General features: G+C 40.7%; 1 protein-coding gene across 1 annotated transcript; it reads right to left on the reverse strand.

The window, feature by feature from the left end:
• Positions 1-1,159: 1,159 nt before the first annotated feature.
• Positions 1,160-26,951, reverse strand: LOC134621341 (cadherin-24). The gene is made up of 14 exons (XM_063467794.1): positions 26,839-26,951; positions 22,337-23,206; positions 17,022-17,316; positions 14,578-14,697; positions 14,050-14,217; positions 11,519-11,700; positions 10,606-10,862; positions 10,368-10,504; positions 10,070-10,191; positions 6,333-6,450; positions 5,876-6,184; positions 5,529-5,721; positions 4,737-5,133; positions 1,160-3,988 (listed from the first exon to the last, which is right to left on the reverse strand). The coding sequence occupies exons 2-14, from the start codon at positions 23,003-23,005 to the stop codon at positions 3,119-3,121; spliced, it is 3,837 nt and encodes a 1,278-aa protein (XP_063323864.1). The 5' UTR covers positions 23,006-23,206; positions 26,839-26,951; the 3' UTR covers positions 1,160-3,118.
• Positions 26,952-27,978: the final 1,027 nt, after the last annotated feature.

Consider the following 27,978-nt stretch of genomic DNA (forward strand, 5'->3'; position numbering starts at 1 on the left):
GACTTTCTAGAAACTTAAGTTAACTTTCCAGACACACTGGACCCATTTGTTAATCAATAATGTGACCAAAGGGATGTTTGCAGATTTTTTTTTTAGGAGGACCCATAGCAGCAACGCTGTGGCCATTGTTCTGGAGGAAAGATGCTATATGCTATATGTAAAAGGGCAAACAGTTCTTTTTGTTTAAAGGAAATAGTGAACTTTATATGCAGCTATGACAGTGATGAAAATTTCTGATTCCTCATTTTATTGACCTGACCTTTTCACTTTCTCTGTTTGGTATTTTTACTCTTAAAATCCATGTCAAGCTGTGCACTAAGGTTATAGGTGCCATCCTTAAAACACAGAGGGTTTTCTCTTTGTTTTTGACCCTTAGCATCCCTCATATATTGAGTTCCAGATGGTTCCACCAGGGTAAAGGATTACTCTTCCTAAAAATAAAAAAAAAGCTTTTTGTAAAAATAGTTTTTCCCCCCATGATTCATGGGAACAGTTTTTAGGGTGTTTACAAGCATTAAGGTTTTTCTGTGCTAAAAGGTCACCGCATGAGCCATTATGAGAACAGTTCGAGTGGTTTGAGTTTGATGGGTGCTGTATTTATTCAAACTGGTTTGCACAGATGAGCAGCTATATCATACTTAACACAGAGGAGAGAGGCTCAGGCAACACGGCCATCGTAAAAGAGACCACATCTCGAGAAATGTTCTTGAGATATCCCTCCCAAGACAATACTTAAAACCAGACTTGGAAAATGGACATAACCAACAAGCCGTGGGACCTGAATGAAATAATCAGAAGATGCCCTGCAACCTCCAAACATTAAATAAACAAACAAACCAGAAAACTAGCCACACTGGTTTCTCCAGTATCAGCTAAGAGACGGCTTTTTAGCCCCACCCCCCCAAAAAAAAATTATAGAAGAAATAATCACATCGACCTAAATTTAGTTTAAAATCAGAATTTAACGCAACTACAATGAAGGTGGCGCCATCTCGTGGTGCCATTTAGCAATTGCAGCATACAAGGTATTTATGAATTTTCAATGAAGCATAAGTTACCGACACATACTTTTATCCGGGTCTAGTTGCTATGGTAAAATTAACCTTTATGACCTGAAGTATGACATATTATATTTTATAATAAAATAGAAAAGCTTATTTAAAAAAAGAAAGGTAACTAAGTGTGGGAGGATAAAAAAATAAACAGCTTTAAGTCTCTTTCGTTTCTTATCTCCTTGCTGAATAATTTTCACACTGCCCGATTTGTATCTAGTTGAAGTGTGTTTTGAATTTTATGAATTTTTAGCCTTAAAAAACAAGAGAACTGTCATCTTCTTCTTCTTAATTATCAGTAACTATTTCCAGCTTTTCCTGTGTAATTTTCCAGCTGCAATCCTTAAGTTTTAACTTCAGGTGGCACCATTGTACTGTCAGATATTGTTTCCTGGCCCAACGCTGGGGTCTTGTTCTTCACAGCACTTTTCTCAGCATCCCTTAAAGTGTGCATAAATGTACCTTTAAAGCATTTGAATTTCAAACATATTTTAATTTACTGTTATTTTATTTTTGTCCGACTACTTTTGAAGTGATAGCTCAGCTCGACTTTCTCATTCTAACTTGTGTCTATATTTAGTTGATTATTAGATTCAGTGCGTTCTTGTGATCTGGGAGGAAACGTGTCATTGCTACAGCAATATCTGGCAGTACCATGCCAGACGATGCGCAGCATCCTGATAATATGCTGTGTGGTGATGGCGATTTATCATCTGGCCCGTTCCTTTTATTCTGCATTTCATTGTCTTGCCTCTTTTTTTTTTCCTTGTCAGAAAGCCAAAGATTTTCTGTCAAATTTAATTCGAAAAGCAATCCAATCTTATTAAAACTGAGGCTGATTAAGACCTAAATTCCCCCTACAGAGGAAGCCAGGACAGGGGAAAAACTGAAGAAAGTAAAAATTGCTTTACGATGTTATAGAAAATAATGTTATTTTAATAACTCATTCTGATACCCTCTGAATAATAAATTAGGTTTGAAATAGCTATAGAAATGAGTCATTGTCAGAATGACAAACTGCCTGAATAACATTACCAAATCTCAAAGTAAATGATTATTTTTCTGTTGCCTGTGTTCTGGGCTCATCACAAGAACAATGGCTGTGTGTACTGTGTCGCATAATGGCTTTTGCCTAATTTTGTCTCTTTAAAAGGTGGGAGATAAATAAGCCTCTGGAGATAATTCTAGACGGCCAAACACAATGGTGAATTATAAATAATCTTGCGTGGGAGAAATTACGGGGAATTGTATAGTGTAAGCTCGTGTCTGCAACAGTTTAACTGAAAATCAGTCCTTTGCATTTCCCGTGTGGCGATTCCAGTAAATATCCAGCAATAATCACTGAAGTCGAGGTTGATGTTTATCTACATATGAACATTTTTTACTGTACTTTCACAACAACACACAAGTCTGACAGTGACAGTCTAATTATTTCTAATTGTGAGCAAATTGCATAGTGAGCTGGTTTTACTATAATGGTGACTACTTGCAGGAGTCTCTCTGCAGAGCTACATGATACAATTAGACTCATTGGAGAGGCTCTGTAAACATGCGGCAGTGTGTGTCATGTAATGTTTAAAATTCTCGTGTTTTAAAATTCTCCAATTCAAACCAAATGCTTATAAATTTCAGGGATTATCTAGAGCGTGTGCCCCTATTAAACGATCAATATTAAATGTCACAATTCTAGTCAATATTTGATGAGGCCTATTTTCTAACAATGCAGCTTTCAGGGCTTAGAATCAATATTTTACATAAAAGTAAATTTTTCATAATGTTAGCTTTGAAAGCCCAAGTGCATTATTAATATCAGTTACAAGAGAAGTGTGAAAAGTGACAGGTTCCATATGCATTTGCTAAAATTCAGTGGAGGTGAAAACTATATGCTGGGCACTGATTGCACCACAAATCTTCACTGTACTGTCAGCCTCCTGGATCCCTCCTGGCAGGGGGCAAACAACAAGACGATTTCTGTCAGAGACTGTGTATTTTGCCACCCCTGCTGTGTTTAAAATCCATCACTGCCAACATAGTTCTCCTCTCTGAAACTTTTCTTTTATTGGAGTCTAGAAATCCCATCTCTGTAGTTTAGCTCCTTTGTCCTCACTTTGTTTATGAGTCTCACTGAGAGTGGTCTCTGCTGTCTTGCCTCGCTCTGGCGCTCGCGTTTCTCCTTCTCCTTCCTTTTCCCTCTTTCTCTCTCGGATAATCTCCACCAGCCTCTGAAACTTCTGGTTTAGCTCCTCTATCCCTCCCACCACACTCCCGTCATCCTTTTCTCCATCGCTCTCCAGTGAACTCAGCGACTCGGCCCTTGAATCACGGCCCTCAAACTCGTAAGTCTGCAGTGAGTCATATGGTGGCTGTGACAGGTCAAAGGTGACCTGGTCCAGACGAATATTCAAGAGCTCCTCCATCCTGAGAGGCTGCGGGTTGGTCGTTTCTGTTCTCGCCGGCTCCGCCCCACTTGCCCAGCCTCTGCTGTTGCCAAACATCCCCTCAGGTAAGGGCAAAGACTGTGGGGTCAAATCCTTTCCCTGGAGTCCACACATGTTCAGTAGCTGCACTCCCGCTGGGTACAGCCCGCTGCTGTTAGTCCCATTCATACACGTCCCTCGGCTGTTTGGGTTCAGCGAGCCCACAATGCTGTATGTGTCTCCTTTCAGGTACACAGGAGTGTTTACAGAGCTCATTTGACTGCTGTTTGAATAATTTTGCTCGGAAATGGAGGGAATAGAAGAATCAGTATCAATGTCATCTACGGTGCAACTCGTGGCTCCAGTGCTGATTTGAGTCTGGGATGACCCCGGTCGCCCCTCTTGTTGGTTTGATGAGAAGCTGGTGTGACTTTGGCATGAAGACTCATTTGGGTCACAGTAGGTCGAATCTGCGGCCATGCTGGTGATCGGTGTCGACTCTGGTTCTGTTGATTTTGTCTGGGAAAAAAAAGGAGATGATTTAAAAAGACACGAAGAGAGAAATGTATGGAATCAAAGGAGTGACTTTTTTTCAACTTTCTTCCAGTAAACACCACTAAATATTTAATTCTGGACTTGAAACACCCCTGAATTGATTGTTCTGACATCAGTTCATCTATGTGCAGTATGTGGTTTTGAGACGTTTGATCTGAGCAGGATCTTGAAAGACTGGTTGCGTGACTCTAAAAACTTTAAAAATGTTAGTTTCCAAAGGTTTTATTTATTTTTATTTTGAACAGGCTGTGCAGTCTCAGACTCGCATGCCAAAAATAAGATCTTTCTGATATAAACATCACATAATCATTCACTGATTCACAGTTTAAAATAATTCTTAAATGTATCCACTAGTCTTTTACTGGACCCTCAGATTACCCACTCTCTTAAACTCTTTAGCCAGCTTTCTTCTGATTGGCTACCCTTTGCAAACAGAATATCAACATATTAGGGTATTCTCTTTCTCTGCTGTCATACAAAGTCAGGAACAGATAAAATTGTCTAAAACTGAGCATTAGATCAGTTTAAAGCATCAGCCTTATAATGTTTATATTTAATATGAGCATCACACAGCAGAATGGGTCCCCTACAAGTGTATAATTTCACAGTTAGCTATTAACTTTCATTTAAGTTGGTAATCCCTTATTTGAATCCATATAACTGTTACAACCATTGTTAAATTTCATGTTTTTTTTCAGCACTCTTGTCTGACCTTAGCTGGATCCTGATTCTCCTTTGTGCCAGCTGCGATTGCTTCACTGCCTTCATTTCGCTCTGTAATTTTGCTTTTCACCATGCCTTCTGCTTCGAAACTACTGGTGCTCATCTCAGGAGAGTGCAGCACAGGCTCAAAGGTGTTCTGGTTCTGGATGATGAGGGAATTGCTGAAATGACCTCTGGTGAGCCCGTGGGTCAGCTGAGTTAGCTGCAGACCTGCCTCCAGTGGCCCGGCTGGATAATCTCTGAGAACAGGCAGCGTGTGGAGGCCGTAGCAGAAGCGCCCGTAGAGCGGAGCGGAGCCCGGACGTTGCTGAGGGTCCAGGCCCGGGCGTGGGTGACGACTCCAGCTGTACGTCCTGGCCCTTGGCAGATTTTGCTGGGTGTACCATCTGCGCCAAGAGATAAATGTCAGAGAAGCACACAGTCAAAGACACACACACACACACACACACACTCGTTTTCATATCTTAGTAAGGACATCTAATTGAAGAAATGCTTTCCTTAGCTGCTTACCCTGACCCTAACCATCAAAAATGAACACCTAACCCTAACCCTTAGCCTAAAACTAAACATAACCAAACTGTAGCTTAAAACCACATTTTGAGCCTCAAAAATGCCTTCAAACTTGTGGGAATGTGGATTTTCTCCCTGTAAGTGACTGTTGGTCCCCACAAGTATAGTGGCATGCCAATTTTCTATCCTCACAAAGATGTCTACACATGTACACACACACACACACTTCCTACTAGCCAGGATAAACTTTTTATTTCTGGGATCAGCTCACATGGTTCGGTTGTTGTGCAAGTGCTGTATTCTGTGCATGCTCTGCAGCGCTGTAATGTCAAAAGCTGCGGTATCTGCTTCCCCTCCCCCCTCATCGTCATACGATATGATGTTCTCCCTGACATCATCTTCCTCGAAGGTTGAGTGGGAGTCTCGTTTCTGATGGCGCAATGACAGCGAGAGTGCACACACCACTAACGGGCAAAAAAAAAAGAGACACATGACCATATACTCTTTGGACATTACAGAAGCAACCTGACACAACTGCTCAACGTCTTTAAAAAAAGTCACAAACAACACACGATGTTTAAAGTAGTTCAGAGACTTCAGAGAACTGACCAACCGTACCCAGAAGAGTTGTGACACAGGCCAGCATGGCCAGTAATGTCACCAAACTGAATATAAGAGACGGAGAGGCGGACGGCACGGCAAGACAAACCATGTGTCTCTCCCATCTCCTGTCCCTCTGTCTGCCCCTGTCCTCAGTCTGCATGCCCCCCCGCAAACAGGGACAAATAGTCACGGTGACTGTGCCAGTGTTGGTTAGACCTGAGGCCCCGTCGCGCAGCACAACTGGCACGTAAAGGGTGAGTAAAGATGAGGAGAAGCCAGGCAGGGGCTCTAAGGCTGTCTGCAGCACCAGGCTGGCTGTCACACCTGATAAAGTGGCAGAAAAAAATTAAAAACAAAACAAAACACACACACATCATACACGGTCACTGCACAACAAACATGCACCACTTTTGGCTGGTGTCAGTTTTCTGGGTTTTGCATGAAAAATAAAAATAGGGCCAATGTTTTCGACCTCCGCTTTCTCTGATGGAGAGGTTGAGGGCAGAGCTGGACTCTGGAGGGATGCTGAAGTGAACCGCAGCGTCCTGTCCTCCTTGATCTCTGTCGATGGCTCGTAAAACCTGAACCACCTGAAGAAATCACAGATGAAAATTCATTGTTTTAATAATACAAAGGAGGTTAGAATTTTCTAAGAAGAAACAAAATAAATCAAAGGATGATTAAAGGTTGAAAAAGCATTTCTGTCTTTCACAAAAACATCTAAATTTGTTCAAATGAAACAATCAATCAAATAAAAATTACTTATTCAAACGTGTACTTCTAGTTTTATAATTTTTCTTGTTTTCATTATTGCAGCAAAAACCATTCAGTTTAGATTCTGAAATTACCTCCATAGATGTTTTTATTGTTTATAGTGTTTGTCTGACACAGGGGGTTTACAGGAATTAACGATGCGTATGATCCAACATTACTGTTTTTAATTTTAATGCTGTTCGTTAATGTTCACTGTATAGTGCTGTATTGAATTATCATATTAAATCTCTCTATTATTTTTACATCCCTGATTTTATTTGCAGGCAGTGCTACAGGAGTTAGCAGCTTCAAACTGTAACCTGAAGGCTTTGGATCAAACGTGCTCCTGTGTGTGTTTTCTCCACACGCATGTCAGGATAACTGGTGACTGTGGAACTCATGGAACATGAGTCTGACTCCAGCCCAGCCTCTACAACCTCTGGATGCACATTTTCCACCTGTTTGCACTTTTACATGGAAACTTTCTCACACTTAAATGGTAGTGGGGAATAAAGCTCTCCATCTGAATTGCCATTTAATATCTGCACTCTATGCAAAAATTAGACTTTGTGCATGTTCTGAAAAGTTCTTCATGCTTTATCTTTCAGTTGCAATGAATGCTAATATACAAACAAAGCTGTGTAAAATGTTTAAAAGAAAAGAAAAATCTGAATGCAATGATTTGCAAACCTCACAAACTCCCAGTTTATTCACAAAAAACATAAAAACGTATCAAATGTTTTTAAAAAAAAAAAAACAAGAACACAAAAACGAAAAGGAAGCATTTTAAGAAGAAAAAAGACAATTTTGAATTTATAGGAGCATAAAATGTTTACCACTGTGTAGCATCCCCTCTTCTTTTAGCAACAGTCTGTAAACGTCTGGAAATGAGGAGACCAGCTGCTGGACTTTGCTGATAGAGGATTTTAGCTGCTCAACAGTCCTGGGTTTTCTTTTGTTTCATGATGCAAAAAATATTTTCAGTTGGCAAAAGATCTGGACTGCAGGCAGCCCAGTTCAACACCCAGATTCTTCCACTACAAAGCCATGCTGCTGTGCATGCAATATATGATTTAGCATTTTCTTTCTGGCATCTTTTACAGAGAAGGTCTTTTTTTGAGGCCTTCCCTGAAAAAGACGTCATCTGAATTTGAGCAGATGTTGCTCTAAAACCATCATCGGCATCAATGGTGTCTTTCCAGATGTGCAAGCTGCACTTGCATACCATCAGAGACTCAGGCCTTTGAAATGGGCATTGGTAACAGGCAGGTTGGTCTCTTTCCTTTTTAGTTACAACGTAATTTTTATTTAGAAAAAATAGAAATTTGTTCATTTGTTTGGAGAACTTTAGCTAAATGAATGAAACAGAATAGACACATATGTATGTTAAAGAGTGAAGGACGCGATCTGATTGTGGTATAAATTGCTGAAGGTACACATTACAGTTTCCTGGTTCTATGAGGGAGTATTTGGTGCCTCACTGTGTTACCCTCTGATGCACTGGCTACTTGTCCAGGGCACGCTCAACATCTTGCCCAAAGTCAGCAGAGATAGGCTTCAACTGCCCTGCAACCCCAATTGGATTAGAAAATGAATGGATGGATGACTGATTTTATTTAGCCTATTGTTTTAAATGTGCGCTTCATCCATGAAAAGCACTTTATAAGATTGTTTTGTAACTGCCCAATAAATCAGGTTTATTATTTGTCTTATTATAAAAGCAACCAGCCAGGGAAACACGAGGGAGGCCTTTAATTATGAAGCAGTCACGGGAAACAAAAACTGACCGCTCATTTATTTCTTATAACAGCGGATCAGTTTAAAAAATGTTCAGAATTAAATTAGATCAGAGCTGCAATTGTTACTGACTGACCTTTGTTTATTAAAACACACTGCTGCACTAGCTGTCAAATCAACCAACCAAGAATTACAGCTTTGAAGTCACACTAATGCTTTGCTTTTTCAAGTTTCCTAATTCCGTGCAACAGAATTAGCATGAAGGTCCACTTTGAAGGAAGACCAGTCATCCATATTAAAATTAGGAATCGGTTATTATAATATTTGGAAATGCACTCAGCCACTCGAACGTTTGGGGGTGAGTTTCATCTGAGCTTATCTTTTTTAATCACAGAGATTTTACTCGTACATAATATTTAATTAGCTTCCTGTTAAATTTCACATTTACTTTACAAAAGCTCTTCTTCCAAACAACCTCCTGAATAATCAGGCCCCATCATAGCTTAAATACTTAATAGTACCATATTATCCTAATAAAGCACTTTACTCTCAGACTGGAAGCTTAATTGTTGCTTTTAGAATTTCTAAAAGTAGAATGCGAGGCAGAGCCATCAGCTACCAGAAACGTTCCTGTGGAACCAGCTCCCGGTTTGGAGTCAGACTCTCTCTATACTTTTAAGATTTAAACGCTCCTTTTTGATATAGCTTATCTCTTTGCTATGCTGCTACAGGTTCAGGCTGCTGGGGGATTTCCCATGATGCACTGACCACTCCTACACTTCCCTCTTTTCAATCCTGATTTGTAAGTAACTTCTTTTTCTCTTCAGATAGTTTGTGTTTTGTCGTGTCTGTTGTTTATGCTCTCTCTATGCTCTCCTTGTCTCCCATCTTCTTCCCCCTAACGCCCCCAGCCGGTCTCAGCACACCACAGCCCCTTTACTGACCCTGGTTCTGCTGGAGATCCCTGTTAAAAGGAAGTTATTCCTCCCCGTGTCACCGACTGCTGCTCATAGACCATCCCCGTGATATCGTAAGGTACTTTACCTTTCTACATAGAGAACCTTGAAAGACTGTTGTGAACACATGCTATCTAAACATTGATAAGATATGTTGTAAATGACAATCATAATTAGTGGAATAATTCATCATACTAATAATGGTGTAATTGTAATCGCAAAGTTCCACTGTCAGCAACCATCAAAGGCATATTTTGTTGCCTAATGCAAGCCTATCATGTTAAAAGGTTAATTGATTATGCTAGCATTTCTTAGAAAAAAATCCCCTGAGGACTCCAGAGACAGGCTGGTGCTCCACACACTGGACTAGCCAAAATCTACTTCTTTCCAGCTGTGCAACCCTGATCAGCACAGGATGGTTGCTGAAAAATGGGCCTCTGTACGCCTACAGAGATGCGCTGTGAAAAATCCTAAAGGATTTATGATGAATTATTTCATTAATCCTGAATTTAATTTACAACATCTCTAATCACTTTTTGTTATATTGGATTTAAAAAGACAAATGTGCTTTGCTTTCTAAGGGATCCCAAACATCTGAGAGGTAAAAAAAAAGTGATCTGGTCTCTACCTCTGTAAGTGGGACAGAAAGTTGCTCAGGCTTTGAAAAACAATCACTTGCGGGAGTTTGAGACAGAATGAACAAAAACAAGAGCACAGTCTGAAGTTAAATGAAATAACAGGCAAAAACAAAACAAGAACGGACCTGACCGGGGGCACTGGAGTCACATACTGACGTCGTGTACTGCCTGTCCAACTCCGGCGCATTGTCATTCTGGTCTAGTGTCTCTATGGCAACCACAACCCTTGACACAAGATTTGGGTTGTCTAAAAAAAAAAGAAAAAAAACAAGAGACTGACACTAATGTTAAAAAATTTGCACAGACTTTCTATCATTTTTACTACACACTTTGTATTCCCTACTGCAGGCAGCGCTTTCAGTGAAAGATGACTTTGGTGAGCTCTGCTGCTCAGCGCGCCCGAGGGCAGAAGGTCTGACATACCCCTCTGTGTGGCGATGACAGTGATATTATGCCACTGCTCCTGCTCACGGTCCAGCTCCATCACAGTGTTGATAAAGCCAGTGTCAGAGGCGATGCGGAACAGAGCCTCGGGGTCTGACTGGGGATCGATGGAGTACCTGAGATAAAGTAATAGGCACCATCAAGAATAGGATGGGCAAAGAGAGCCCTGAGTGAGTGAGCAGGTGACTAAATGAGAGAGTGTCGGTGTGATAATTACCTAATGTTGGTGCTTTGTCCTGTATCTGGGTCCACGGCGTAGACCCGACCGACAGAGCAGACAGGGGGGCAGTTCTCAGAAACATCCAGATGGTACAGAGCCTGGGAGAATCGCGGTGGCTCATCAGCATTAAGGACCATGACCCGGACTGTTGCCTGGTCCTTAAAGGGACCTTTTCTTATGTATCGGGGATCCACTATAGGGTTTGTAACTTCCACTGAGAAAGTATACGAATTACGTGTTTCATAATCCAGGATCTGTTGAACAAAGAATAAAGCAGTTACTCTTTATTTAAGAAAATGGTTAAAATATGGATATGCTGTTTATTATTGCCCACATGCAAAACCTCATTATTCATTTATCTCTGAGTGTAATATACGACTTCCATTTTAGACTTTCATTTTTTATCTGGCTTTCATACATTTCTTGGAAATTAATCATCACCCTCTCGTCTTACTTCACTCTTTGCAACCTCTTAATCTAAGATTCCAAAGTGCAATAATTATGTTTGAATGTCCAACGCTTTTAAAACCCTTAAAAGTAAAAAGACAACTTCACACTGGCTGCTTTTAACACTTCAAGTGAGCTACAGTTGATTACTCGTTCACTGTTACTCATTAATTGCTCATAGTAGAGCCCGGGGAGTCTGAACCTATCAGCAACAGTGGGAGTTTGAGTGGGGTGCTGAAGTGTTTATCTGCTTATAAAAAATTAATTCACAAATACCAGACCAACGCACATTTGTTTAATCACCGCAAATGTTGCAAATTGGAGATGTTTTTCTCATTATGTGGCTATTTAAGCATAAACACCTACATACGGCTTCAAATAGTAAGCTATTATGAAAATTGGTATAGGCAATAAAGTAAAGCTGCTTTGCACACCTCTGCTGCAGCTGCGTCCAGTCACTCACCTTGTTCAGCACAATGACAGCCTCTTTGTCTCTTCCAGTTACGTTGAATATTTCAGCCTCCTCAGTGTCCAGGATGGTAAACTCCAGCTGTGCATTTTCTCCCAGATCAGGATCAGTGGCAGTGAGACGGCCCACCTCCACACCTGGTGCCGCCAGCTCTGATACAGAGAAGGACCACGCACCTGCAGGGAGGAAAACAGAGAGTTTAACAGTTTCAGTGCTGCAACTGAATGCTGATGACGATGGCTCAATTTGATATCAAAGCATGCACTTCTACACACATTTCACGACCAGATTTAAAGGTGCGCTGACATTATTTTCAGCAAGTATAAGTACCGGCTGCTGTAATCAATGAACAGATCCAGATTGCCTACTTATGCAATTCCAGAGTAAGAACTGGGCCACGACAGTCATAGTCCTCAGTGGAAAAATGAATTTCAAGACTCAACTAAAGCTCGTATCACATCAAATAAGGTGAATATCTTCAAAGCGACTGGAAATTTAGTGTGGAATTTTCTCTTTGAGGCAATTTACATTTTCACCTTGCTGAGCCGAGCTGTAGAAAAGGTGACACAGGAGAAACTTTACACCAAAGTGCCTGTACCTCTACTCAAACAAAAATATGAAACTATTCTGAGTTCCCTTCTTTAGTACAGGCTAGTCCAGGCTAATTTAAAAATAGAATTAAAAAACAATGAAAAACACACAATCAGTACGAGGAGCTTTGTTCCACAGCTTTTGGGGCTAAACAAGTGAATGCATCATCCCCTTTTAACAGTAACAGTTAATGAGTCTCTGATCTTAAAGGTTCAGGGGGTTCTGGGTGACATAAGGTATTAGGAGTATTATGTAGCATGTAGTAATTTCAAAGTAATCAGTAAAATCTGAAATCAGAATCTGTAGTGAATCAGAACCAGAGTAATTTTGGACCTCAAGTGTTTGTGCTGTGTTTTGTACAAACTGTAGACTGATGTGTTCCCCATTTTAAAAACCATTCAAGTATCGGAAATATGTCAACGCAGCTGGCACGGTCATTAACTTTTGCTATCAACGCTGATACGGACGTTCAAATTAGGCTCGGCAATTTAGACATTTTCTCTTTTCTGACTGATTTTTAAAAATGGCTCGAATGACTTCATTAGGCAAAAATGTTAAACATTTGATGACTCAAACTACTCGAATGCAAAGTTTATTTCCCTGACTCATTGCAAAAAAAAGAAGAAGAATATCTTAGATCTTTGAACTGATGCACAATTAAGAACAATCCCAGAACCATCAGTAACATTTTACTGATGGTTCTGGGAAACTGACATTTTTAAACTACAACACAATTGATACTGAAAGCAGTTTAACAGCCCCGGTGCTACACTTGTCTAATAAATCCCATCAGTAATGAAGACACAGTAAAAAGACTCTAAAGCCTCAAATTCACTGAGAGTTATTTCCCACTTTGCTATGAATGGGCTGTATTTATTAAAAAGAGAATTACAGAGTTAATTTGTTTTTCTGTTATGTTTAGTTAGGATTAGAGCGCGTCTCTTTAGCAGGCATGAAAGCAGGCACAGCGATCTGAGGCAGGTCTTTTTTACTTGGCGTCTCATGGTGACTTGCACATATCTCGTAATGCTGCGTGGCACATTTAGGGAAATGCTTTCGTTTTAATCAAAGCAGCTCTACCTTGCTGATTGTTAATCATTCAATTCCTCCGCATAATGAAGAAGATTTAAATATTCCACTCTTGCATTCAAAAACTAAATGAGCCATTTGCGTAAACTGTGGCATTATTGTCAAACTGAAAATAATGACTTGCAGTAAGGGGGGGAAGATGTAGTCAGATATCAGTAAATAAATAACAGGCTGCTGACATTTGGAAATATTAAATAGCTTCTATAAAACATTGTATTGCAGAACAATTTATCAACGTGAAGAGAAGGGGCTTTAAACATTAAGATGAATAGCGGTAAGCATAGACTGTCTGCGAGATGAAGAAGACGAAAAAGCCAGCAAAGATGAAGTAGTATACAGGGAAAATGCAGTATGTGTCTCAAAGTGTTAGACACATTCTGCAGTGATTTTACTGTCTATTGAAGCAGAAAGCACTGAACTTTAAGATGAAATATTAATATCATGGAACAGGGAAAAGCTTGGATAAGAAAAGTGGACATGATCTTTCACTCTTCTACGTCAAGCCAGAATCCATTTAAACCTCAGGGACCAAATGGGAGTGTTTATATCAACGTTAATGGTAGTCTTGGCAAAGGTTATGTGATTACAATTGATGCTAAAAACAATGATTAGGAAGAGTGCACAAAACATAGAGGAGTGGACTGACAAGCTATTTAGCTTGTTTAGGGCTTTAGGTCTTATCTTGAATCTGTCAAAGTGACTAGGACCCAAAGGAGGCTAAAATATCAAACTGCTGTCACAAATGCCACGACAAGATGTTTCATCGTTGTAATCTCACACACACACTTACATCCTAGAGCGACAGATATTGAAAGTAGCCAACAGTTAAATGTTGATCTGCTTACTCCTTCTAAAGTGAGGGGGATTGTCGTTGACATCGCTCAGCCTCACTGTGACGGTCGTAGTTCCTGATAATCCACCAAGATGGCCCCCCATGTCTTTGGCCTGGAGGACGACCAGATACTCATCCTGAGTCTCTCTGTCCATGTCAGGTACCGCCGTCCGCAAAATGCCTGGTGGAGAGGAGAGCAGGACATGCAGCAACAAAATCACAACAGCAACAGATTTCACAGTGACACCGCGCCTCTTTGAATTACCATCAGCGAGAGTCAGATGCACATATTTTAGAATTAGGAAGCTGCACACACGTAACTTCAGGCCACTTCTGTTTCTGAATAGATCATGGAAAATGCAGGAACATGCAAATGTTCTTATCCACACTGGACATATGGTGGAAAGGGATACAGCGCACAATATATACAGTGAGAGCAGTGCAGGGATTAACTATGTGAAGTGTAAACATCAGCAGAAGAGTCAGGTTATGAAACAGCTTTTAAAAAGGTTGAGCCGCACTTAGGAAGATATCAACAGACCTGTCTGAGGGTCCACAGAGAAAAAGTCCTGGCCGTGAGTAATGGCATACACCAGCCGAGCGCTGTTTCCATATGTTGGATCATCAGCATCTCTGGCTGTGACCTGGATTATTGACGTGCCTGTAGAAGAGGGGAGGCATGATACAGATGACTGGTCAATGGACTCTTTCAAATTAAGAACGTTAAAACAGGTGGCTGCTTAATGAGCCATGTAGCAGGAATACTTCACCCCAAAAACTGAGCAAATATAATCCAACTCTCTGCTGTCTCACAGCACACACACACACACACACACACACACACACACACACGCACACACACACACACACACACACATACACACACACGGTTCCAAAATACATATGCTGTTTGAATAAATACAGATACATTCCCAGTTACAATATTGCACAATTTCTCTTCTTGAAATGGTGCCAGTAGATGTGCATTCAGCCACATCCACATTTTGGCAAAAACATGATTGTTTGCAGGATATTCAGAGAATGAATAGACAGCTGGCGAGGTGATCGTGAAGCAGAAATATTTTTAGAGTATTCATTCTTTCTAGCCTTGATAGCAGGAAGCACAATCTGTATATAAAAGATGGACTGACAAGTCAAATATCCAAATATCTACTTTGAGCATTTTTAAAAAGTTCAAATTTTATAACAGTTTGCAAATGTGGATAATTCATAAAGGTATGAGTAATGGGCAGTGTGTTTCCAACAACAGGATAGCATTAGCTTTTCAACTAAAGGTGCAAAAAAGAATCCCTTAACATAGCAACTTTGATATTTTGTCCAGCTAAGTAAACTTATTGTTTTATATGACTTTGTAGCTAACTAGACTTAATTCCTCTAAAATTGTAACATTCGATTGTAATGTTAGCCAGCTACACACAAGTTTTCTTTTATGCCATTGGCTGGGCTAGCTTTGGTGTTGTGTGATATATATGTATGATATATGTTTTGGTCAGATCCATATAGCTCATTATGTTATTACAGTGACTAGGGCTGGGTATCGTCACTGATTTCTAGAATCGATTCAATTCCGATTCACAAGGTCCCGAATCGATTCGATCCACGATTCGATTTAATTCGATTCGATTCGATTTAAATCTGGGAAATTTTGACAGTCAGAAATATTGTAATTCAGATCAGTACATTTACATATTTGTGTATCAATAAAAAGGAAGCTGACACACGCAAGACTTCATCAAAGGTGTAAGCGTCACAGCAGATGCCTTTGTGTTAAAGTAGCTGAAGATAAAACACAGAAAAACATGAAGGTGGTTTTCCTGGCCTGGGATTTTATAAAAATATTCTGCAGTACATCAAAAACGAAAGAAAACCATTAATCAACATATGAACGTACCTCTGACGTTACAGCGGTTTTATTAGAGACACGGCTAAGCGTTTTGCATTTTGCATAATTTTAAAAAGTTTAAATTGATTCAGTATTGAACAGCAGAAATTAGGTTTTCTTTTCGGAAGAATGTAAAAGGGGGAAAAAAAAACAGCGGCCGACAGCGCTTTTAGACGGGAAACTGTTCTTGAAGTACAGAGAGAGAGAGAGAGAGAGAGAGAGAGAGAGCTGTGCATGAAGTGTGATTTTATCGTGGTGGAAGCAAAACAGTAAAAGTCAGAGGGAATTCATGACGATGTTTATGTGAAGCGTAGTTTGGAGCTTCTTTTGCTGCTGGTTCGGTCAATATTGTTTGGAGAGAGATAAAACTAACAGCTTTAGAATCAGAGCAAAAAGGGCGTGAACACAAAGCGCTGACCCGCCGACAGATCAGAATCAGCGAGCTGTCGGCTTTCAGCCCCGACCGTGTCCGTGCCGTCAGGTGAGAAAGGCGACATCTCACTGATTCTGATCCGCGGGTCCGCGCTGTGTGTTTACATCTTTGTGCAGAATCTATGTTCCTGCTCTCATTTACTGTCTTAGCTGTTTGGTGGTTGTTGAAATTTTGTGAGGTTTCACCTGAGATTCTGGCATTTCGGGCAAAATAAATTTATATAAAAAAATCGATTCAGGATTTTAATGAATCGATTTTACGTTATCCAAGCCAGAATCGATTTTAATCGATAAATCGATTATAAAAACCCACCCCTAACAGTGACTGATATAATTTCTCACAGTTGACTAACAGATAATCAAAAATCGTTGTTTGCTAACAGTTCCACAATGCCATTGAATGGATGGTCTTTCACAGATGCAAAAATTACAATTGCGTTTCTCGACACCTGTTAGTGATGTCTGAGATTTTCCCCTGGCTACAGAGTGAAAAATGGAGTACATGTTATACAGGAAATAGCGAATGACTGAATAAGACTGTGTCTGTTTTGTTTTTCAGAAAAAGCCTTTGTTGGGTAAAACACTGCTAACATTTGATCACCTCTCAGGAGATTTTGTGTGGTTGCACTTCAATGTTGTTTGCTGCATACCTATGTTGGCCATCTCCGGCACCATGGCAACATAAGGTTCATTGGGGAAGACAGGTGGGTTGTCGTTGATGTCCTGAACTCTGATGATGAACTCAGAGGACGGCTCCAGGGCTCGGCCGGTCTCACGGTCTGTAGCAGTCGCGACGAGACGATACTCATCTTTCTCCTCTCGGTCCAGAGACTTGGTGACATGTATGTTCCCCGTCTTGCTGTCGATCACAAACACAGAGCCCACTCCCTCTCCCTCCAGCATGTATTTAGTGCTTCCGTCTCCTTTGTCCATATCCGTGTGCAGCTGGAAAAACAAATACATACAGACTAAATGGCTGTAACACCTTCATGCAACATTACCTACAGATGCTGATGCAGGTATCACTCTTTAACACTTGCATTTGTTTAGCAGATACTGCAAACCTGACTATGTGAAATGGGTGATTTATGCTAAGGCAGGATGGGCTCACTGAATCTAAAATGAATGGCACCAGGTGTGGAAGATACATATGGGACGGGGATGAGTACTGATGCATACAGCTAATTAACTCAATGGACCAAGCATGCCATCGGGGGTTTGTTGAGGGCAAATCCACATCAGTGTGGACAGTGGCGCTGCAAATGTCATATATGTATGCTCACAGATGCATTCTGCTAACTCAAGCAGTATCCATCTGTAAATCTTTCTGTCTCTTCTATCCATCTGTCTCTTTCCTCCCCTTCTCGTAAATCCATCTGCCTGACTTGCCTTTACCTTATAAACCACCTCGTTTTCCAGTCCTTGTTTTTCTCCCTTTTCATCAAGTTACCTCGCTTACTCAGAATGCCCATCTGCTCGCAATTCTCCTTCTTTCTCGCTCTCTCCCTCTGTCTGGCTGTTTTGCTCCGTGGTGCAGAATACTGGTTTGGTATTTAATGGCAGCGAGGATATTAGTGTGAGCTTGATAGGTAAAAGGCCAAACACACAAAAATAGAAAGCTAAAGAGATTACTCAGCCTTCATCACACTGAGCTTTCTGACCGAGAACCTTCACATCTCTCTATCCTCAAGGCGCATCTGCACATGTTCATAATCCACAAGGCTTATTCACAATCTTCGCAGTGGACCTTAGATACTCATGAGAGCCTTGACTTTCAATTGCAGCTGCAACATTGTCTGTTTACAAATGTGCAGAGCAATTGCACGCGATTGTTGCCAGGCTTATTCATTTTGTGGCACAAAAAATTGTTTGTGCAACACAAAAATAGACAAGTTTAATTGCCTACATAATGATTAGCATAGAGTCATTTGTGTGGTTAAGACAGCTGCCCACCTTAAAGTGAGAATATGTGATGGAAAATATTGCACATAAATGCATTTAAAGTGCAGATTTACACACTATTGTCTGTCCCACAGCACAGCATTCAAGCAGAGATCAAGGAAAAATATAAGATTAGTGTATATTGTGTGTGCATATGTGACGTGCATGTGTTGGAAGGATGAAGTTGGGATTATACATACTCATGATAGCATACCCTACAAATTGCTAGATAAGGGATTCAGGGTTTTTTTTATTCATCTCTTACCCACCCCCTTCTCCCTCCTTTCTTCTTTAAAGCTAGCTTTGATTTTGATCCCACACTTCACCACGAGAGACATCTTTGTCAGAGTCTGTGCCCACCTCGCTCCCCTGCCCCCCTTGCTTCCCACTTTCTATCCAGACCTCCTCTCCTCACTGTCTAATTGCTGGCTCAGTCCTGCTGCGCTTCAGTCAGCATGGAAAAACACTCTCACTGTGGGGAAGAAATTTATCCACCCCGTACAAGCAAAGCAAGAAAAAGAGGGAACTGTCTCTTCCAATCCCTTTGTCACTTTCTCTCTCACTCTGTAATCTCAATTTTCCCCTCCTCTCACTCATGCAGTACATACACCTCCGGGTTTATATCTGCTTCACACTGCTTTCCTTGCAAGAGAAATTCTTTCTTCTTTCGCACGGGTGGTGGCACCTGTGATTTGAACTGTTGATAGCTCACCTCAAACCTTGCACCGACAATGGCTTTGACATGATCATCTCTCTATTTCTGGCAAACAAAATGAGCTACCTCTGAGAGAAAACACTGTGTTTCCGACCTCCTTGCAACGGAAGCATGTTTTATTACATGAATATCAACATCAAGACTTTACTTGCAGAGAAATAAACAGTCCCGCGTGTCTATTGATTGCTTTAACACCCCTCCCTGACTGTACCAATAACAACCACAGTGGAAGATTAAACATTTATGAGGTGTATACCGCACTGGTAAGAATCCAATCTAGACTGTCACTATAAAGTATACTGCGAGCTACAAAGTGGTTGGCAGAATTCCCTGTTAGCGTTACAGCTGATATAATCCAACTCTGAGTATGCCGTAGCTGCCAGCAGCTGCATTAGCGTGGAGCTTCTAACTGTGAAGTGCTACAAGTAAACCCCTGGGATTGAATGGTTCAGGTGTGCAGTGGATTAAATCATCTCAGACACTCTTCATGTTGCGACACAGACAGCAGTTGAGGCTTGCTGGTGTGCTGATGGTAAAAACTCAAGTATGCGACTTGACAAGTGGGGATGGTGACGCATAAACAGTGCGATCTGATCTGTGCCTCACTTTCAAGCATGCAATGGAACATTTTTAACATTGCAAATATGTTTTTTGTCTGTTTTGCAAGCACATGAATTGTAAATTGAGAGAAATTTTTGTAATGCTAAGAAGATAAATATACTTCATTGGGTGAACTTTGTTAGTAATTAGTTGCACCCCCTTTTACCTTCTGAACTGTGTGAATTCTTTTTGGTATAGATTCAACAAGGTGCTGGAAACATTTTTCAGAGACTTTTGGACCCTACTGACACAATAGCATCGGATGTCATTTGCAGCTGACTTGTTGACTGCACATCCACAATGGGAATTTTGTCACATCCCATCCTACATCTCGATTGGATTGAGATCTGATGACTGTGGAGGCCATTTAAGTTTAAGATTATATGAGCTTGTGATGCCGTGTCTTATCCTGCTAGAAGTAACTGGGTACACAGTCAGGATATGACATCAAGGATATGACATAAAGGTCATGAATGGACATGGTCAGCAACAATACACAGGTGGAAAACGGCTTTTAAACAATGTTCAGTTGGTACTAAGAGGCACAAAGTCTGCCAAGAAAATAGCCCCCACACCATTACACCACCACTATCAGCCACAAACTGTGATACAAGGCAAGATGGAAATTGGGACGCAACGTTTTTCCAATCTTCTACTTGACAACTTTGGTGAGTCGGTGTGAATTTCCTATTATTCTATATAGCAGTGGCACCTGGTGTATTCTCTTGCTGCTGTAGCCCGTCTGCTTTAAGGTTCAATGTGTGGCACATTTAAAGATGCTCTTCTGCATACATTGGTTGTAATGAGTGCTTATTTGAATTACAGTTGCCTTCCTATTAGCTCAAAGCAGTCCAGCCCGTCTTCTCTGACCTACAGTCTCAACAAGACATTTGACCACGTCTACATGCCTGAATGTACTGAATTGCTATCATATCAACCTAATAAAGTGGCAGAGGACTGTAGATTGTTCACTTTTGTTTTCTTTTTTTGGGGAGGAGGGCTGGGTATATTTTCTTAATATACATGGTACCAATATCGATACATTGTTTTCCTTGTAATATCTTTGTGAATAACATGAGGCAAAATTTGCCATTTTTATAATTAATGTTTTATATGACAGATTTGCCTGCAACTGAATCGCTAGTACTTCAGTATTCATTGGTGACATACATGCATTAAGAATTGCCAAATGTCAGCATAGGCATACACGTAATTAGTTGATGGTACTGGTTATAAACTTAATTTTATGCATTTCTGTCTGTACTTCATTAAGCTTGCAAGATATGTCTTTTTGAAAGCTCCCTAATTTAAATTCTGAGAAATAAATGCCCAGACAATTGATGCATGTACCAACAAAGGGAGCTTTAGCCAATAGTAGTCTAACAGGCCCAACTTCTGATAAAGTGAATCTCTGAACTGGACCTCGCCACTGTTTATGGTGTTTTTAATGGATTTATATAATCAATAACATGACCTACTGTGTGAAGTCACTCAAGAAATTTCCGAGGATACTATAATACATTTTTGGTCCGTTACTTAGCACTAATTAAAAGATATGTGTGGGTGTGCATTGAGCCCATACATTTTATAGATGCAGCTTTGTGTTAGCTGATAACTTAGCACGCCATCTTCTCGTCCAAATAAATAACTTCTGGCTCAAAAACTCCAACATTGGCCAGCCTTACTCCTGTGATCAAAATGTGTCCAAAACCATATATGCAGTTTTACATTATCTTTTAATTTTTAGTTTCCTATTATGACTAATAAGTCAGTTAGCTGTGCAATAATTCATAGGTTTTTTATATATACAAAAATCGCTGACCAAATTTCCTGATAATCTGCTTAGGTGGAGAATTATCCGTTCACTAAGATCAACCAAACGTTAGTGGTTGGTTCATTTAGAAAAACAAAACATGTAATAAGAGAGGATGAAATGATAAATGATGAATAAAAGACAGACTAGAAGGAAAATGAAGAAAATAGGTGGAGGACTGATAGCCAGTCATTGGACAAAAGCCATAAGTGGGAAAGTGATAACACACAGCAAGCATGATCAATTTTATGTTTAATATATTTGGCCAGTGCAAATTAATAGCTTTCAACATTGTTTTCTTTTAAACCCTTTTCTTTTATTAATAGTGGCTAGTTAAACATGTTTTTATGTCGCTCTCGTTATTTCTGTACACACACACACACATATATATATATATATATATATATATATGTGTGTGTGGCATTTCTACTTTGTAGAGCGTAAATAATTACAGGTAGAAAAATTTTAATGAATCCCTGCTTTGTGTGTAGTATGTTTGTGTGCAGGTTTTAAGCACCGATTTGTGTGTATGAACAGTGAATGAGGCTCAAACAGGAGCTTGGGGACACACGGAGCAGAGGATGAGAGAGGTAATAAATGAAGCAGAGTGGAAAGGTTGTCATTGTGAAATTATTTGGACAAAGAAAAACATGTAAATAAATGAATGCACTGCGAACAGAAAAGATTTATGTAAATACATGTATTGAGCACAGGAGAGATTTCTGTTTGCTCCAATTAAACCCTTTGCATGGCAATAACTTATCTATAAAAATGATTGTGCTTGCAAAAATCTTTGTTGGTTCTCAAAAATAAGGCGCAATTTACATTTATGTTGTAATATAGTGAGATTCAGGTGATTCGCATGTGCATGCAGACTGGTTGTGCCGACAACTTACCCGTCCAATGAGCACAGGCTCAGGCCCTCTGTACTCCTCAATCACAAAGAACTGGTTCCAGAGCCAGCTCCTACGGCGGCGAGAGTGTGGCAGCAGGTAAGGCTCTGACTGACTATGTTCAGACTCTGTGACCCATTTAGAGAGGCCCCGTAGCCTCTCAGGCTGAACGTCACCGACACCTGTCTCCAAATAGAGTTGAGGCTGGAGAGCGTACTCCTCCTCTGAGCTTGGCACTAGACTCTGATCATTAATTACACCTTCAACCTCTCCATTAGTCAAATTGTTCCTTTTCTCACGGTTCACACTGAGTTCAGAGCTATGTTTAGGTATAAGAGGTTTGGCAGAAGAATCTGGAGGTTTAAGTCTCATGTTGATTTGCTTTGCTGCATTGCTCTTAAAGTCAGAATCATTAGGTTTGCCGTCATTTAGTTGAAAAGCCACATTTGGCAGAGTTCTTACATCACTCTCTGAAGCCTGTACATGGCTTTCCAATTCTTTGATTCCAATAAAAATTTTGTCCAGGGACTTTGGATGATGTAAAACTTGTTGCTTTTTGTCTGATATTACTTGAGAATCCGGATCTTCCTCTGAAAGGCCGACAGCCTCTGAGATGCCGTGTCTTTCCCATTTGCAGAATAAAAGAAAAAGAAGCACAACATGTGCTGCCATTGCTGAGGTTCACCGATCAGTTTGTCTTGTGAAATGGCTGACAAAGGGCTGATCAGCTGCCGGTTTTTATGATGGTTTATTTCCAGCATGCCTTCGTCCTGCCCCTGCTTCAGTTCTTCCGCCCCTCTCCCTGGTGTTTGTCTTCATTTCGGCTTCTTTACTCACATATTTCCATGCAGTGCACATGCTGCAGAGGATCACCTGAGAGAAGACATAATTAGTGCGATCTTGACTGTATTCATTATTATGAGAAACAAGTGCTTTAAGATACAGAAGTGAAAAGACACAAAAAAGTCTGCCATCACACTCATTATATGAAGACGAGATTTTTTTCAGGACATATTTAAAGATAAATGTTTGTTCTGCCGTTTGCTGAACAGCTTTGTTTGCTAATCTGAGCCTTCTACCAGCTGCTGTGCAAATAACTGTGAGTTTTGAACAGAAACTATGATAATTACGTCTCATAAGAAATTACCTGAAAAGGACAATTCGCTTTGTACCTGATACTGTTGATGAAATTCCTCTCATTGGCGTTTTGTGTGATTCTGGTTATTGATCTCATTCTCAGAAAGGTAAGTGCGGTCCTAAAAAATTTCAATTAATTCAGAGCCTGAAGGTACGGCGATGAGGTGGAGCTCAGGTACTTTACTGCTCCTTGTCACACACAATTGCCTGGACAGCAGGTGATTGATGCCATCCCTAAAGATGGTCTACCCATGCTTCAGTGCCCAGTTCTGAAACAAGTTCCCCTTAAGAGATTAATTAGGCTCATAAATAATTTAATCAATGACTTGTCCTCATTTCCCTAAAGTTTAATGATCTGCTTTTTGTCAGTATTTGAGTCAGATCTCTGGCCATTGATCTTTGAAACTTGATGCAGTGCAAAGTGTCAGCAACTTAACAAGATCCAAAACTATACGACAGTGCATCCATGTCCCACATGGATCCATCACTCTGGCTCACTTTTTCTCTGCAATGAACGTTCTGACAGCTGCTTTCACCTTTATGCATGCATGGAGGCGTGCATTATCATCTTTGCACAGCAAATTACATGAGTCATGGGTACACAGGGAGGTAGTCTTCAAACATATGTAAATAAAGTTTTCATGCGTTTCTCTTCTGAACAGATTTGGAAGCTAAAATTCTTAAAAATAATGTAGAGATTTCCCTGCATTTCATGCAAATTATCAATAATTTGGCTAGAGGACATAAAATACAGTGCACACTGGGAAGACTAAATCCCCTGGCCTCATCTGACTTAATAAATGTACAGAGCACCAAGTACTTTGATAAATTTTGAGGGAATGTGGCACAAAGTTGGCCTATAGAAATGCAGTAGGCTTTGATGGTTTCTATAATACAAACCAGAACATTTCTTAACCCCAACATTTTCTGATACATCCAATACGATATGCTGCATGGGCACATTAAAATCAAGCCAATGTTCTTTCTTCTCTGCAGATAGTGACCCACTTAAAGAAGTACACTTGAGAACAGAGACAATTTGAGCTTTGATCACAGGAAATATTAAGTAATTTCTGCCCTTTTTACGTCATTATTTTCCCCTCAAATGGCAATCCACCCTTAATTATTTTTGCTGCATTTTGCGCACCAAATTTATCAAGTCATCCATATGTAATGCTTCATGTTCATCATCGGCATCTGTTTGCCGGTTTCCCAAATCTATGGAAATACAAAAAGTGGCTCTTCCAAAACACTTTTGTCTTCCTCAGCTATTGTGCATTAGCATAGACTGAGCTTACGGCTTACATTTCTCTCTGCCAGCTTTGGTCCAAAACCCATGTTGCCAGCAGTACATGTCATTCACCGTTGTTTGAAGTCTTTAGAGTAAGGGTGTGTGTGTGTGTAAGATATGTGTGAAATGTAAGGCAGGGATAGAGGATGAAAGCGTGAGGACGATTTGCTGTTGCTGGCTCAGAATGGAATGATGAGTGGTGACATAGCTCTAAATTGCAAATCGCTGTTTCAGTCTCACTTCACTCTGCATCGAGATGCTTCACTGCAACAAGGCTATTCCGTTTTTATTAAAAATAGCCTGTGCATGTCAGGCCTCTTACATAGGAAAAAATGGGAGATGGGGGCATAAAGGAGGCAGAGCAGGGGAAGTGGTAGTGGAAGTACACTGGGGAGGGGGGTGAGGGGTGGCTTAAACATCCAGGATGTGGACAGATTCTGCTCCATTTGAACATCTCTGGCTTACCCTCCTTTTGCCATTCGTCTTAATGCCCACAGACCTCTCATCCATTCTCGCTGGCTCAGTGCACACGCGGAAATCTCTTAAGTCTATCCAAGTCAGACTGGTGAAGAGAGGCCCACTGTACTCAGCACATCAGTCACTTCATTATTGTCAAGGTTTGACACACTAGACAGCTTAAGTGAGCAAATGCCCTGTGATAAGTCAGTGTTTAGCCATGTTTTATTTGTCATGTGAAGAAGCTGTGTAATATTACCAGAGAATTTTAAATTTGATAGTCAACTCCCACACTGCGAGCACCCCCGTTTTATAGGGGGCGCTCTTGAGAAAGTCGAGAACTAATGGAGCCCTGTGGAGCAGTAGAAAAATGTAAATAATTTTCCTGGAACAATTTTTACCATATTTTTGACAGAAGGTCCACTTTAACATTGTTTTTGTAATCACTTTTAACTCAAGTAAAACACTTTTCTGTAAGTATTACGCACTGCAATATGAGAAATTTACAAAGAATTTCATTTTGACCTGCACAACCAGCTGCTTCTTTCATGGTTTACTCTAACCACTCTTCTATAATATAGTTATCATCTGTCAATGGCTGCCATTAAGACAGTGTGGCCTGTAGTAACTCCTTAACAGAAAAATCAGCAAGTATTGGGAAATTCTAGCTTTTTATCAGAAAAATCACCTTCATTATAAGAAAAACGCAAGGACATAAGCACTGTTCTGTATTTCACCTCAGAAAATTATTGATACCGTGTTAGAAAAGGCTAAAACAATAAATGGACTAGCCACGTAATTCCACTCATTGAGCATCATCTCATCAGCGCCCCCTACTGACTTGCTGCCAATTTTCGTACAGTGGGATAGATGGGAAGTGGATGTTTCTCCCTGATCAGCTCTGATATTACATTCGCCACAACACGTGACACAGCTGCTTGGTCACGGATACACACAAACCAGTTTACATGCACGCGCACACTCACATCTGGACCGCTCATTAGCATATCTAGTAGAGATATACTAAACAGCCCGGAGCGTGACCTTGTCTTGCTAGAAGAAGCCAGAAAAATGACCTACTTGATGCATGTTAATGTGATTTACACACTTGGGCTAACTATTATAATGAATGCAACGTCCCCAAAATTCCGCTTTCGGCAACTTAACCAAGGTCCAGCGACCTCATTCATTTTTGCAAGCGAGCGTCCCCGCGCTAAAGTGCACGCGGCAGGTGAGTACGAACGGCGCGCGCACACACATAGACAAAAATTACCTACCCTAGCCGGGAAATTAAGAGGGGAAGCACGGCGTCATCCGTACCATCTGTCAAAGCTTGGCGCTCAGTTCAATCACCCAAAATAATTGTCTGCTTTTCCAGACCCTTCTCTCAGCCCACCATTATTTCACCTAAACAGCTCGCAGATATCTACTACAAACAGCTTCAAACTGACAGAGAAACAGTTGGAAACCGCCTCGACCCGGTTAAAAGCCTCCAAAAAACCCCGAGAATTTGGACGATAAAGTGGAGAGCTGAGCTGAGCCGAAGGCTGGAAACTTGTCTGTGTCAACTACTGAATTCTGAAGATTTAGAAAAAAACAGTCAATTATGAGAGAAGCTTACCGTGTGTTTGCGGTTTTGCTCCGGTGGTCCTCTGGTTTAACGGGGCTGAAATGATCCAACGTGGGAAAGGATGCCGAGGTTCATCTGAGCTCAACGTGAGGTCTGTCCACTTAGCCCAGTCTCTCTCTCGCTCTCGCTCTCTACGTCTAACCCTCCCTCCCTTCCTCCGTCCCTCTCTCTCTGTATACCTCTCTCTATTTTCCCTCTCTCCATTACTTTGTAACTATCACACAACGACCATAGTCACTCTAAAAGCCTACTATTTTTGAAATAGCGGCCACTGAGTGCCACAAAGACAAACTGTTAGTCTCATAGTGGTGTACTTGGACAAAATATGTGGGTATAGATTTCGCTTGAGCATTGGCGACATCATATAAAGGAGCATGGGGTCCTTCCCTAGGAATTTCTTAATTTGCTTCATTCTGTTTTTTTCTGCATCATTTCTGCGGACAACGTATTTATTAGTACAGTGGAAAACACGCACAAAAAAACATGTTTCAGGTAAACAGTGAAAGATCATGCAGTCGGGCTCTTAGGCATTTTGTGTTGAATTCAAATCATTCCCCATTTTTCTCATTTAATATTATCCCTGCTGAGTCAACACAAATGTGCAGATGATTAAGTCTTCTGTCCTTCTTGCCGTTTGCAGGGAGAGTCAGAGTGCAGCAAACTGACAGTTCTGTGTGATATCAAGCTGCTTTCGTGCCTTTTTTCTTTTTGTTGGTGGAACCTGCTCAAATGTGCGTGTGACAGCACGTGTCCGTGATGAATTACTTTAATTTATGAATTCGTATTCAGTAGCTCAGATACGTTTCAGCTGGATTTCTGCTTGAGTTCAAAATTCTAGTTGTGTGTGTGATTTTAAGGAATCATGCACACTTAGCACTCACTTTTTTAGGTATACCTCTTCAATTTCTTCTTAATGCAATTAGCCAGTCACATGGCAGTGCATTCGGCCATGAGGTTCAAAACAAGCAGAAGAAAGGTAATTTAAATGACTTTGAAAGTGGCATGGTTGTCGGTGCCAGACTAACTCATCTAAAACTGCCGATCTGCTGGGATTTTCCCACCCAAACATCTCTAGGGTTTACAGAGAAGGGTCCAGAAAGGAGAAAATATCCAGCGAGCTGCAAGTCCCTT

This window comes from Pelmatolapia mariae, linkage group LG23, assembly GCF_036321145.2.
Source record: "Pelmatolapia mariae isolate MD_Pm_ZW linkage group LG23, Pm_UMD_F_2, whole genome shotgun sequence".
Lineage (NCBI taxonomy): Eukaryota > Metazoa > Chordata > Actinopteri > Cichliformes > Cichlidae > Pelmatolapia > Pelmatolapia mariae.

Coding starts and splice junctions, on each gene's coding strand:
- LOC134621341 (XM_063467794.1), bottom strand. CDS start 23,005: ATGGCAGCACATGTTGTGCTTCTTTTTCTTTTATTCTGCAAATGGGAA. Junction 10,505..10,605: donor GGACAAAGCACCAACATTAG/GTAATTATCACA, acceptor ACTTTATCTCAG/GTACTCCATCGATCCCCAGT. Junction 5,722..5,875: donor CTGTGTCACAACTCTTCTGG/GTACGGTTGGTC, acceptor TTTGCCCGTTAG/TGGTGTGTGCACTCTCGCTG.